A 13,554-nucleotide genomic window follows, 5' to 3' on the forward strand; every position below is an offset into this window, starting at 1 on the left:
TTCATTTTTAAGAGTGCATCATCTCGAATAATGTCGTTATCTGCCCTGATTTGTTGAAGACGGCTGGCGTACGCCTTTTTTTCGTGACAATTATGAACAGCATGAGTGCCACAAAAAAGGGGGACGCCTCCCGTTTAACATAATAATTTTACGTTGAATGTTTATGTTTTGTGTGTGTGTGTTTTATGTGTGTTGTGCGTTTATTCGTATACACTCTTAAAAATGAACTTCACCGCATAGCACGCTGTTAGCCAGCCATCGTCTCGAATGATATCGTTATCTGCCCTGATTTGTTGAAAACGGGGGGCGTACGCCTTTTTTGTGACAATTATGAACAGCATAAGTGTCACAAAAAAGGCGTACGCCTCAGGGCTGATAACGATATCATTCGAGGTGATAGTTGGCTAGGAGCGTGCTATGTGGCGAAGTTCATTTTTAAGAGTGTATATTTAACTTTTAACATTTTACCAGGCATTTCTTTTATTGTGCCTCGTGGGTTATACACCCCAACTGTCACGAGAGTGTTAAAAGACACCTCAAAAGAGTGTGCGCCCTGCACATTTTGAGTTACACCCTCTAAGGTTTTAAGGTTAAGGTCTTAAGGTTACGCCTGAGCTATCGTTTTGCTTGCGAGGATATCACTCTTGCATGGGTTTCTTCATTCATAATGTTCCCCCTGGTATTTCTCCTATAACTCGAGCTACTGTAATTTTTCCACGATTTGACCATCAATTTAAAGCGCAACGCTTCGATTGTCGGACAAACATGTTTTCTAAATCATTCTTCTGCAGGACGCCTATCGATTGGAACGGTCTTCCCTCAGAATTAGCTTGCATAACTGATCGTGCATCGTGCCGTAATCCCATATTTGGCTTCATAGACATCGATTAAATTCCATATCTATATTGTTTTCATATTGATGTGTTTTTTAAAAGATGTTTTAGTTTTGCTGCGCAATTTCAGGCACTTTTCTTGTTTCCAAATATTGTATTTGGTGTTCTTTATGTTAAGTGCGTGCGTGCGTGTATGTATATACAATTTGTTTATGTTACTCCACTCCCGCATGTAATGTGTCTTGACCTTCGTTCCTTGAATAAATAAATAAATAAATAAATAAATAAAATATTATGAGTGAGGGGGCTGGATAAATCACTGACCGGTAGTATAACACAGGGTCGAAATGAAAAGTAACATTACCAATGTGTGCGCGTGTGTGAGTAATTTTATGTAGCAGTGGCATAGGTCCAAATGCGTGAGAACCAAACCGTTTTTTTTTATTTTTTAAATTAATCGTTCATTAATTGATAAGGTAATCAATGGCAAAGAGAAACGTGCTTCTGATTTGAAGAGAGACCGGCGCGTACGTCTTTCTGTGACCACAACATAAAGGTAACGTGTCCCAGAGAGTCATGCATATCCGATTTTCAAAAATTGGGAAGGTAGTTGTGCTTGTATATATGTAGAGCGTAGGATTCTGCTGTTTCTCTTCCCTCCCCCCCTCCTCGTCCTATCTGTTTCCACTTAAACGAAAATACTGTACAACCCTCTTATTCCGCACCCCCAAAATTTCGCGATGTGAATTTCGTACGCTGCAAAAGCCAGATAATGTCACTGGATTTATCTGCTTTTTACTTTTTCCGATGTTGCTTATACAAACGAAATAAGAAAAAAAAAAAGGGGGGGAAGGAAAGGAAAAACCGTCAAAAGAGGATATAGCAATGCCCTGGAAAGATGATACTGTTGACAAAGTGTACAAAGGGAAATATTTTTCCCGTTCTGCCCACTCTGTCAACAGTATCACCAATTCCGTCGTCAATGAATGCTGAACATTGTAACGAACCATTTTCCGGTATAGTCAAACTGGCACGAAGTGCAGTCGTTTTTCGTGTATATATGAAGTCACCGGGTCACCGGTGCCGTATCAAGCAAGAATATACTTGTGAGGGCGCCGTGCAATCTTTACTCTCCGACATCAAGGGTGGAGAGGAAATCAGAGCCTCGTTTGCTCTGCCGAAACCAGACGAGGACCAGAAAGATAGATAAAAATGGCGTCCACCGAAAAAAGAAAAAAAAAGAGAAAAAGAATGAGGGGGAAGTGGAAGAAGGCAAGAGCGAAAGTAATCGATCCGAGGAGCACCACCAGGGGTATCTTTATCAACGAATGGAGCTCATCTCTGATTATCATACGGCTGCCAATTGGACAGGAAGTGGACGCCAGAGAGCGCTTTTCCGATCCGTGGGAGGAGCACCGGTACGGAGGCGGAGTCCGAAGACACGGCTTTCACGCTCATGGCGCGGGGTGCAGGTTCGCTTCCGGAAGTAAACCTCACAAGCGGGGTCCCATGAATGGATACGACGGCGGGTGTGGCGAGGACACCGGGCATGGCCCGCTGGCTCTGCTGACACGACGTCTGGCAATGGAAAAGTCGCCAGAGGCAGCGGAACTCTTGACAAACAGCAAAGAAGAGCGCGTCTCATCGTCGGGTGCGTCGGCGGCATCGCACCTTGTGTCCAACGTGGGCTCATCGGCGAGTCGGCTTCCTGTTCCGGCACGCGAGTTTGGAGGGTCAGCATTCCGCGTGGTCACTCCGAAGCACACCTTTCCAGGTGAGCTAGTGGTCATCGTCTGGTACTTTTGAGGTATTGATGCCGGATTCTGAATCATAGGCACGATTAAAAAGTGTAAACACGCGTAAAAGTGGTGGAGTATGTTGTCGCAAGAGCTAGCCCCTCTCTCTTTCTCTCTCTCTCTGAGTGCGTTTTTTGATGCGGCAAGACGTGGTTGTGTTGCAACTCACGAAGTGTGATGTCCTGTATGCTTACTTGATTTATATAAAACGCGCACCTAAAATTTAGTTTGAGCTTTGCTGCGGTTGGAGAAGCGAAGATGTAGTGCGCACCTTGTTAACAGATTGCTAACACGAATGCACAAATTTGTCATTCACCAGAAGCCAGTGGCTTTGGCATAAGCAACGTGCCATGGCAACCGCAGATCTGGTCTTGAAAAAAAAGAAAAGAAAAAAAAAAGAAGAAAAAAAAGTGCATTCCAAGTGCTCCGTCCAAGTCCATTCCGGATAATAAAACTGCTTCATTCATTCGTTTATTCCTTCACTCCCTAAAAACAGAACTTCACCACATAGCACGTTGTGCGCCAACCATATTGCCACGAAGGATAGGGTTATCGCTCCTGATTTGAAGAGAGAGTGGGCGTACGCCTTTTTGTGTCAATTATCATATATCCAAATTAAAAGCGTATATATCTCCCTCTCTCTTCGAAGCAGGAGCGATAACCCTTTTCATTCGTGACAATGATTGGCGCGGAACGTGCTATGCGGTGAAGTTCTGTTTTTTAGGATGTGAGTCGTGTCGTTGCCCACCTCTGTGAGGTCGACAACGGCGAGCTCGTTCACCATCACCCTCACCACCAGCATCTGTTTCTTATCTTTATCTTATCTTTTTATCTTTTATCTTCTTAAAGTCATCCCGGGAACAGCACCGTGCTGTTTTAGAGTGAAACAACAACAACAACAACAACAACAACAATAAATGATGACGATGAGATGGGGTGTTTAGAGTGCGAATCGACAATAAAGCAAATTGCAAAAGCGAAAAGCGAGAAAAAAAAAGAAAAAAGAAAAAGCAAGATACTCGCGGAGTGTGCATGCTTTTCCCAAATTTTCGAGTATATGATTCAAGAAATGTGCTACAAATTTTGCTAATTTTGCACTGATGTTTGTATTATTTGATAGATACTCTGATGGGACCGAGTTCTTGAATTTATTTTATCCGCACATAAGGTATTGAGGACTACTTACTTAATTACTACTATATTCAGGAATATGAAGTTCATGTTTAAGTACGTGCATTAAAGAGAGAGAACACGATCAACGTGTTAAGTAAAAAAAAAAAAAAGATGTATGGCTCGCTTCTTGTTTCTTAACCATTCGTCCTTCTTGTCAAAAATAAGCGCATTTTCATAATGTTGAATGTATATAGCCGAAAGGATGCCACTTATGTCAAAAGCGTGTACTGCTTAAAATTTAATGACATTTGCGATTTTGTAAATCCTTCTAACTATTTACGGTAAGATCGTACGATTTCGTACAAATCCTTCACACTTGGAGAGTCTCAAGATGCATGTGGTCCCGACCTACGAACTGCGAGGAGGAATGTGTAAGCGCACTTTAAAAGCAGAACCTCATCGCATATCACGTTCAGACCGAACTGGCATTCAAGAATCATATCGTCCCCTTTCCAGATTTGTCGAAAATTGAAAGTGTGTTTTTTTTTGTAACAATTAACATATACCAACATATATTAACATAAATACACACGTAACGTATATTGACAGCATATATTAACATAAATACACACGTAACATATATTGACAACATATATTAACATAGCATATCAAAATTGACACAAAAAGGCGTAAACCCCTTATTTTCAACAAATCGAGAAATAGAACGATGTCGTTTTGAATGACGCTTGGCCAACCATTTGCACATAATGGTATCGTTATCGCCCCTGATTTGTGTGTGTGTGTGTGGGGGGGGGGATATGTTTAATGCAAAGTAACAAAAAAAAAAAAGAGAAGGGAAAGGTTAGCCACGATGTGGGCTTGCTATTCCCTAGAGAATTCCCTGATTTGTGGAAAGCGTGACGGCGCAAGCTATTTTATGACAATTATCGTTACATAAGTGTCACAGGCTGAACCGAACTCGTAGGAAAAAGGGTATCCCGACCAACTGGTTCACTCAGCGTAGTATACTAGGGTTCTCCGTTTTCGGGTTAAACCCGATTTTTCATGATTATTCCACCCCGAACCAATTTTCTAAAATTCGGGCATAGCCCGATTTCTCCCCGGATTCCGCGAGGTGTTCCAACCTCATATACCTTCATAGTAAGCCACGAAAGGGATGAATCACGCCATGAACCTCAATTTTTAAGCACCCACGAAAACACCTGAATGTTCTCCTGTCAATCACGTCCTATAGGTATATAGTACCAAAGGCCGGCTTTTTTTGGGCAGATGTCGGAATTCCGTGGCTCATTCCTGAAATTATCTCTTGGCAGCTTGATTCACACGATTTCGGTTTCACCAGGAAACTCACCGACAACGTAAAACACGCGACAGAAAACGGCGACAGAAAACGCCCGATTCTTCCCCGAATTTCCTCTAGAAAAATCACCCGACTTTTATCCCCCGAATTTGAAAAATAATAAAACCCAAAAACGAAGAGGCCTACTATGTAGGATGACACTTGTAAATAAAGATGAGGATAGTGATGTGATAACAGAAAAAGGGATGATGATGACGGTGATGGTGATGTGATAAAGAAAAATAAATAAATAAATAAAGAGGGGGTGGGGGATACCGTCGAGAAATCGACATTTTCTGAACTTATTTGTCAGCTGCCGACGGATCTTATCATATAGTGATGTCTCGCAATATTTAAGTGCGTTTTCCTGTCGGGAAAAGTGTACAGATAAACTGCCTGCCCTGCCTGATGTCTATAGATATTGCCGTTAACTATAATGTGTATTTTAATAATGATCTCGATTACGCATCAATGCGGATTACGCTTGGCAGAATGCAGCTGTACATTGCGTATGAACACACACATACACTCTTATGAACTTCACCGCATAGCACGCTCCCAGTCAACCATAATCTCGAATGATATCGTTATCTGCCCTGATTTGTTGAAAACGGGAGACGTACGCCTTCTCTGTGGCACTTACGCTGTTCATAATTGTCACAAAAAAGGCGTACGCCTCCCGTTGCCAACAAATCAGGGCTGATAACGATATCATTCGAGATGATGGTTGGCTAGGAGCGTGATATGCATGAAGTTCATTTTTAAGAGTGTAGGACAAAGCGATACAAACACTGATGTCTACGCGTTTCATCCTCACTATGCCTTGTAATGACTGTGTGGGCTGAACCATAGTCGATGCCGCGTTTACCATTCTGGACACCAAGTGATGGGGGAAATTAAGCAATATATGTTACAGAAAAAAAGAAAGAAAGAAAGAGTGAACGAGATCGGTTGCATGTGATTTGTTTACTACGTTGATGCGTCTCTTCATTAAACAAAGACACTACCGTTCGATATAAAGCGGCTAAACGACACAAAGTTCCCTGTGACAAAGCGTTATCATTGCAGACAATTGCTTTCGTGTTGACGGGAGTCAGCATCTCCATGTTTGTCTTTTTTCCTCACTAAAATACAATTGAACTGTCCTTTTTTTTTTTTGCATTGGCGCGCAAAGTTGTTCATGCGTAACAAAGTAAACCACTTCGAACCATTATTTTCGCTTATCTACACTCGAATCAGAACTAAATTTCCACCAAGCATCATCATCATTCACCATCTTCTCCCCCCCAAGCAATGGGATAGGGTGCCGCCTGAGCGGCGAAACATCCCACTATACATCACCATTACTTACTTACTTGTTGTTGTTATTGTTTATTTATTTATTTATTCAAAATACCCTACTTCTCCACTTCCTGTGGAATAGTGGTTAATAATAATAAGCAATGGTTTTTGTTGCTTAGAGCGATTCAAAACTATACGCTCCTGAGTATTGAAAGACTTAAAAAAAAAAGAAAAAAACAATCCCCACTCGCGTCGCTACTGTGCACGAAACTGACAGGAATACATGAGTATAGGATGGAGAAAAATCAATCAATCAATCAGGATGGAGAAAAGAGTCGCGAACGCAGTCTCACTTGAGGCAGACACTTTCACACCATTCAATAGCCGGGCGCACTCCTCCTTAACGTTATTGAGTCATTATAAAGTGAATCGATGCCTGCGGGAACACATATTGGGGACAGTTAGCGTTCGATGTAACCACAGGGTTGAGTGCCGTGGAATCATTGTGCGCACAAGTGGTATACTTTTTCTCCACGCCTCCAAAACGGGACATCAATACACATTTTTTTTTTTTTTACCGCACGGAAGGAAGGAATCGATGGTGTGTACGAGAAACAGAGAAAAGCTGTTTATGTGAATTTGCTGCACATTTGATTACAGTGAACCCTTGTTAATATGACCCCCGATAATCTGACATACGCGCTTTATACGACCATACTCCTGGCTAGCAATGCAGTGAAACTTCTGCAAATCCCCCCCGTTAATATGACAATTCCGCGTTATGACCAAAATTTTCGGGAATGGTCATAATGTATGGTCATACATGTGGGAATGGTCATAATAACGAGGGTTCACTGCATCTTGCGCATCAAAACACACCAGCGGCATGTCCGAGCGGGTTAAGGGCGTCCCGCTCGTTGGTTGTAGCCAGGGTCGTGCTGAAGACTGAGAGGTGGTGGGTTCGAATCCCACCACCGGCTGTGCTGTCTGAGGTTTTCCCTGGGTTTTCCCAAGATTTTCCAGACGAATGTCGGCACAGTTCCCCCTGAAGTCGGCCCAGGGCGCATACTAACCCCCCTGTCTCCTCACTCCTTCCTGTTGTCCTCGCTCCATCTATCCACATCTATACACCGCTGACACGCCTGTGACATTTCTTTTGTGACACTTGCGTGGCTACAGTATAGCCGAGAAACACGGAGACCTCAGACACTTTGACACTTTGTGACATACTTGTGTATCTTCGTTAATTGTCACAAAAAAGCGTGCGCCCCATTCTCTCCTCAAATGAAAAAAATGATAACTCTGATGGTACAGTGAACCCTCGTTAATATGACCATGGTCGTTCCCGAAAATTTTGGGCATAATGTGGGATTGTCATATTAACGGGGGGGGGGATTTGCAGAGGTTTCACTGCATTGTTTCCCAGGAGTATGGTCGTAAAGCGCGTATGTCAGATTATCGGGGGTCATATTAGCGAAGGGGGGGGGGATATGTTTATTAAGAAAAAAAGAAAGGAAAGGTTAGCCAGGCAAAGAGCCGGCTTGCTATTCCGAAAAAAAAGGGGAAGGGGCAAACGAAAAAGAAAAGGAAGGAAAAAGAAAAGAAGCGAGAATTAGCGAAGGTTCACTGTAGTGACCATTCTGATCTGTGGGTGGCCTTGTATGTGTAATGAAGTCTTGTATTTAGCATATACACTCTTAAAAATGAACTTCACCGCATAGCACGCTCCTAGCCAACCATCAACTCGAATGATATCGCTACGTGCCCTGATTTGTTCAAAACGGTAGGCGTACGCCTTTTTTGTGACACTTATGCTGTTCATAATTGTCACAAAAATGGCGTACGCCCCCCGTTTGCAGCAAATCAGGGCAGATAACGATATCATTCGAGATTATGGTTGGCTAGGAGTGTGCTATGCGGTGAAGTTCATTGTTAAGAGTGTACGCCTTTCTACACAAGCTCAAGTATTAAATGCCCGTATTCTGGATGGCTCATGTGTTCGACTCTCCATATCTACGTGCCTATGTTGCAGAATACACAAAAAGGCGACGAGAATTTAACTGCCACGTTACTTCACTATATAATTCATTTACAGCATATATGCCGCGTCACGAAGTGAAAAAGCAGCTTCGAGGCCCAGCCGCGCAGATTAATTTAATCAGTGCGCGATTGTAAAATAATTATTAGACCTCTTATCTATACGACGGGAAAGCTCGACACATGTTTACCGCGTCGTTTTGTATGCGCGGCAGTGACTTGTAAACTTTAATAATGCAGTCACGTTCGCAAGTCATGCCGCTATCGTTGTCCCCGGGGAAGAGGGGCGGGCCTTTTAGACACGTTCGGCAGTGGTGGAAATCAAGCATGTGGCGCCACGATTCAAAAAAACGACCTCCGTGACACTATTTACAACTGTGATTGGTCACACGAGGGGTTTCTGAATAGGTTCATTCGTTTCAGAGTGCTTTCAGAAGCACACTCTAAAAACAGAACTTCTCATTCATATTTCATACTCATTTCATATATCCAAATTGCCACAAAAAGGCGTACGCTCACCTCTCTCTTCGAATCAGATGCGATAACCCTATCATTCGTGGCAATGGTTGGCTCACAGCGTGCTATGCGGTGAAGTTCTCTTTTTTAGAGTGCACAACCTCATTCTTTGCAGATAGAGTGGCTAATAAAAAAGGTTCAAAGAAGAAAAAAGAGAAAGAAAGAGAGTGGCTGAGTGGCTGTGCTGGTCATGTCATGTCGAGACTGGGAGGTACCCGGGTTCGAATCCCGGTGCTGGCTGTGCTGTCGGCACTCTCAGAAAAAAGGGTGGATGAGTTACACCTTTCAGGAGGTATAATAGTTGTCGCATATGTTGTGCCTAAAAGGTTGCAATGTTCTACCCGTTACCTATACGAATGATAGGGTTACCGCTTCTCATTCGGTGAGCGAGGGGGGGCGTACACCTTTTTGTAGCAATTTGGATATATGATAATTGCTCTTTCCACCCTTTTACACCCTTTATCAGACGCTATGTTAACCTATAGGTGGTAACTATAGAAGTTACCACCTCTTCACACCATTTTTTCTTAGAGTGTGGGGTATTTCCTGGGTTTCAAAGAGTGCGCGTTTTTATTATTTTTTTCTTGTCATACACCTCGCGTGTACCTAAGCACTGGTGCAGCACGAGTGCAGCACTTTTTTCTTTAAAAAAGAGTGCACCTACTGTCTTCCGTTTTCTGCACACACCGAGAGCGCAGCTGCGATTATAGTGTGTTCTCGACGTTCAATTATTCCAGACATTTCCGCGTGTTTTGTTACATCAAGATGAGAAAACTATCGGACATTGTGACTATGTTGTGCTATATCGGATATATTGCATCAACCATAAGACATTCTTAATTTTCCTCTCCATCCTGTTTGTCGGTCTTATGTTTTGAAGAGAGAACTTTACAGTATATAATCTACATTATTACTCTTCTAAAAGAGCATTTCACTAGATAACTCGCTGAAGGCGAACGATTGCGCAGTATATGCTGTACAGCCTAAAATCAGATGGTGGCGGTGGTGGGTGACGATGGCGGCTTGCCACGGAGCATCACCACATAAAAGGCTCCTACACTCTTAAAAATGAACTGCACCGCATAGCATGCTCCTAGCCAACCATAATCTTGAATGATATCGTTATCTGCCCCGATTTGCGGAAAACGGGAGAGGTACGCCTTTTTTGTGACAGTTATGCTGTTCATAATTGTCACTAAAAAGGCGTACACCTCCCGTTTTCAACAAATCAAGACAGATAACGATATCATTCGAGATATGACTGGCTAGGAGCGTGCTATGTGGTGAAGTTCATGTTTTAAGAGTGTAGCAAATCGTCGCCCCGAATGACTTTCTTCTCTCTCCTTGTCACAAAAAGGCGCATGCCGCGCGCTTTCCACAAATCGGGAGTGATAACCGTGATAAGTGATAATCGTTCTGTGAAATGGTTGGCCTTCAGCGTGCTATGTGGTGAAGCTCTGTTTGAAGAGTACACTTTTTCTATACGCTCTAAAACGGAACTTCACCACACAGCACGGTGAAGGCCAACCATTGCACAGTATGATATCTTTATCACTCCCGGCTTGTGGAAAGTGGGGGGCGTGCGCCTATTTTGGAAATGCGTAAGTGTTCCAAAAAGGCGTACGCCTCCCGTTTTTAACCAATCAAGGGGCAGAACGATATCATTCAGGATAATGATTGACTAAGAGCGTGTACGTGGTGTAGTTCTGTTTGGAGTGTACATCAAGTATGAACGTGTCTTCACTCCGCGTAAAAAAGAAAAAGAAAAAAAGAAGAGAAAATGTGCAGAACGGTAGCAGCGCCCAAGTATCCACGCACTCCAAGAAACACCCCATTCGAGATTACCATTGTGGCAGCATTCCAATCTGCTTCGTAATAAGCTTGTTAATGCTCTGCTGCCAAAAGAGGATTAACCCAGGAAAAGCCCAGACGGGAGATGAAAGCCTTCTGCGACCACAATTAATTTGTAGCCTGCAGCGGTGAGTTCCGGAGCTCGAAAGACAAATCATTTCCCCATTCTAATACCCCCCCCCCCACCAACCGCTTGACGGTGGTGAGAAAGAAAGCCCCCCCCCCCCCCACTCCCCCCTCCCCGTTTTTGCGGTTTGCTCCTTTCACACTCTTCGCTTTCGATATTTTTGTTTTCCTCCCGTCTTTTCTGGCGGCTGTGATCCCGTCTTTCTTGTTTCCTGGGCGTTATCCCGGTCTCTTCCGTCAACTTTAATCTCGGATTTCGTATCAAACTATGATCTGCTTTAGCAAGATTTAGGCTTAAGGGCGATGCAGTGTATACGACGCGAGCCTCATTTAAAAAGACGACGCGCGCTTCCCTGTGGTTGGCTTTGATCCCCTTGCACTTGTCGCGCGATGATTTTTAGAAGAAAACCTCGTCCCCGCTTTTTGTTTCTGAGTGACGGTGTGTGTAACAAGGTTACAGACAAGATAGAAAACGGCTTTGTTGCTCGGTTCATTCGGGGAGTCAGGACGGTTCGATGCAAACGCTCCACGAAGAATTCGTCTCCAGCCGAATTAAAAAAAAAAAGAAAAAAAGAAAAAGAAGAAGAGAAGGTGAAATGTTTCATCCAGGAACGGTGCGCGCATCCATAGTACTGCATGCCGGAAAGAAGCACGAAAATATCTCTAATCATAAATGTTTTCGATAGTTATTATTTTGTCGTGAACATAGGCTGTCCTGTAAAGAACACTTCGCCTCACTAAGGCGTACTATGCGGGAAAATATACTTGCAGACCCGCCCGTCGTGGTTGAATGTAGACTGCCGCACCAAAAAAGAAGTTTTTATGATTTGATTTTATGGCACGCAGAAAGTTAAACTAGGTATACTTAATAATAAAATCGGATTGGATACTCAGTCGGTTCTCATAGCACTCCTAAGCGCTGCCTATATACCCGCAAAAGCCCATGTAAGAAAGTGAATATGACAACAGTGGGTTTCACCCCATGTAAGAAAGACACAGTTGGTTTTGTTGTAGACAAGTGAAGACCGCAAGTTACCTTATATATGGTTATATTTTGTGAAGCTCCTAACAGGCTTTGTGCAGGTAATTGTGCTGTATAATATCGGTTCCGATTTGAGGAAAGAGCTCGTCGTCGACCTTCTTATGACTGTTAACATATATCCAAATTACCTCCGAAAAGGCGTACGCCTCCCATACTTTAACAAATCAGGAAAAAAAGCAAGGATATCATTGTCAAATGCAGTTGGTTCAGAAACATGTCATGCGGCGATGTTGTGTTCTTCTATAGTGTGCACGAATGAACGATGAAATTTGTAGTTGCAGAAGTCGCATTACACGATTTCGAGCGATTCAATCCAAACCAATCATGCGATGGAACGCGTTTCTTCCGTACCTCGAACGTCTGCGCACAGGAACAACCGCTACTAAAGACGATCGAGGCACTCACAAATGTCAAAACTGCCGTCATACATTAGAAGAAGTTTTCGGGGGCGTAAAAAATGGACACCGACACCGGGAAGCGGTACTGGTTCGGAAACAACGTCTCTATTGAGGGGGACGTGAATATTTGATCGTCCAATCTGTCTGGACATCCACTACACCAGATCGTGAAATGGAGTAGCTCCAAATGGCGTTACTCTTCTTACACTTATTCCGCTTGAAGAAGGGGCGAGAGCCACTCTCTATTATTGGGTGTGAAGCTATAAGATGAATCGATGTTGTGGTGGGATGCGGTCGGGGTTGTTCTTTTGTCCAGGGCTTTAATAGGGGGTGGGTTCATATCGCTCCAGAGAGAGAGAGAGAGAGAGAGAATATACTGCGAGGGAAATCGATAACGGTACGAGGAAGCGCGTTTGAATTGCAATATGAATGTGACTAGACGTGTTGTCAAAAAACAGCGTATTGGTGGTCGTATTTCAACGGTAGTTTTATACCACTGACACGAGCACTCTTCAATCATCGTTGAAATCAATGGGCATTGAACATGAACGTAGCGCCATAATGACACCGCCATCACACCTGGTTTGTGGAAACGGCACGGCGTACGCCTTTTTGTGCCAGTCAACATAACTACACTCTTAAAAATGAACTTCACCACATAGCACGCTCCTAGCCAACCGTAATCCCGAATGACAACGTTCTTGCTGCTGGTTTGTTGAAAACGGGAGGAGGAGCCTATTTTGTGTCATTATGCACGACACAGAATAGGCTCCGCCTCCCGTTTTCAACCAATCAGGGGCGAGAACGTTGCCATTCGGGATTACGGTTGGCTAGGAGCGTGCTATGTGGCGAAGTTTATTTCTAAGAGTGTACGTAAGTATCGCACACACGAAAGAGGTGTTCATCTCCTGTTTTCAACAGGAGAGGATGAGAATCGTTCGGGATGGTGGCTGGCAAGGGGGAGCTATGCAGTGAAGTTGTGTGTGTGTTTTTTTTCCTTAGCTGCTGATTCCACACTCTTAAAAATGAACTTCACCGCATGGCACGCTCTTAGCCAACCATTATCTCGAATGATATGGTTATCTGCCCTGATTTGTTGAAAACAGGGGGCATACACCTTTTCTGTGACAATTATGAACAGCATAAGTGTCACAGAAATGGCGTACGCCCCCCGTTTTCAACAAATCAGGGCAGATAACGA

General features: G+C 43.5%; 1 protein-coding gene across 1 annotated transcript in view; it reads left to right on the forward strand.

Moving 5' to 3' along the window:
• The first annotated feature begins 2,327 nt into the window (after positions 1–2,327).
• LOC135368858 (zinc finger protein Gfi-1b-like) overlaps positions 2,328–13,554 on the forward strand; it is a 43,492-nt gene continuing 32,265 nt past the window's right edge. Inside the window, exon 1 of the mRNA XM_064602398.1 lies at positions 2,328–2,607. Coding sequence (XP_064458468.1) covers positions 2,343–2,607 — 265 coding nt within the window. The 5' untranslated portion in view covers positions 2,328–2,342. The remainder of the gene's footprint in view (positions 2,608–13,554) is intronic.

The sequence above is a fragment of the Ornithodoros turicata genome, chromosome 9, assembly GCF_037126465.1.
Source record: "Ornithodoros turicata isolate Travis chromosome 9, ASM3712646v1, whole genome shotgun sequence".
In the NCBI taxonomy this organism is placed as follows: domain Eukaryota; kingdom Metazoa; phylum Arthropoda; class Arachnida; order Ixodida; family Argasidae; genus Ornithodoros; species Ornithodoros turicata.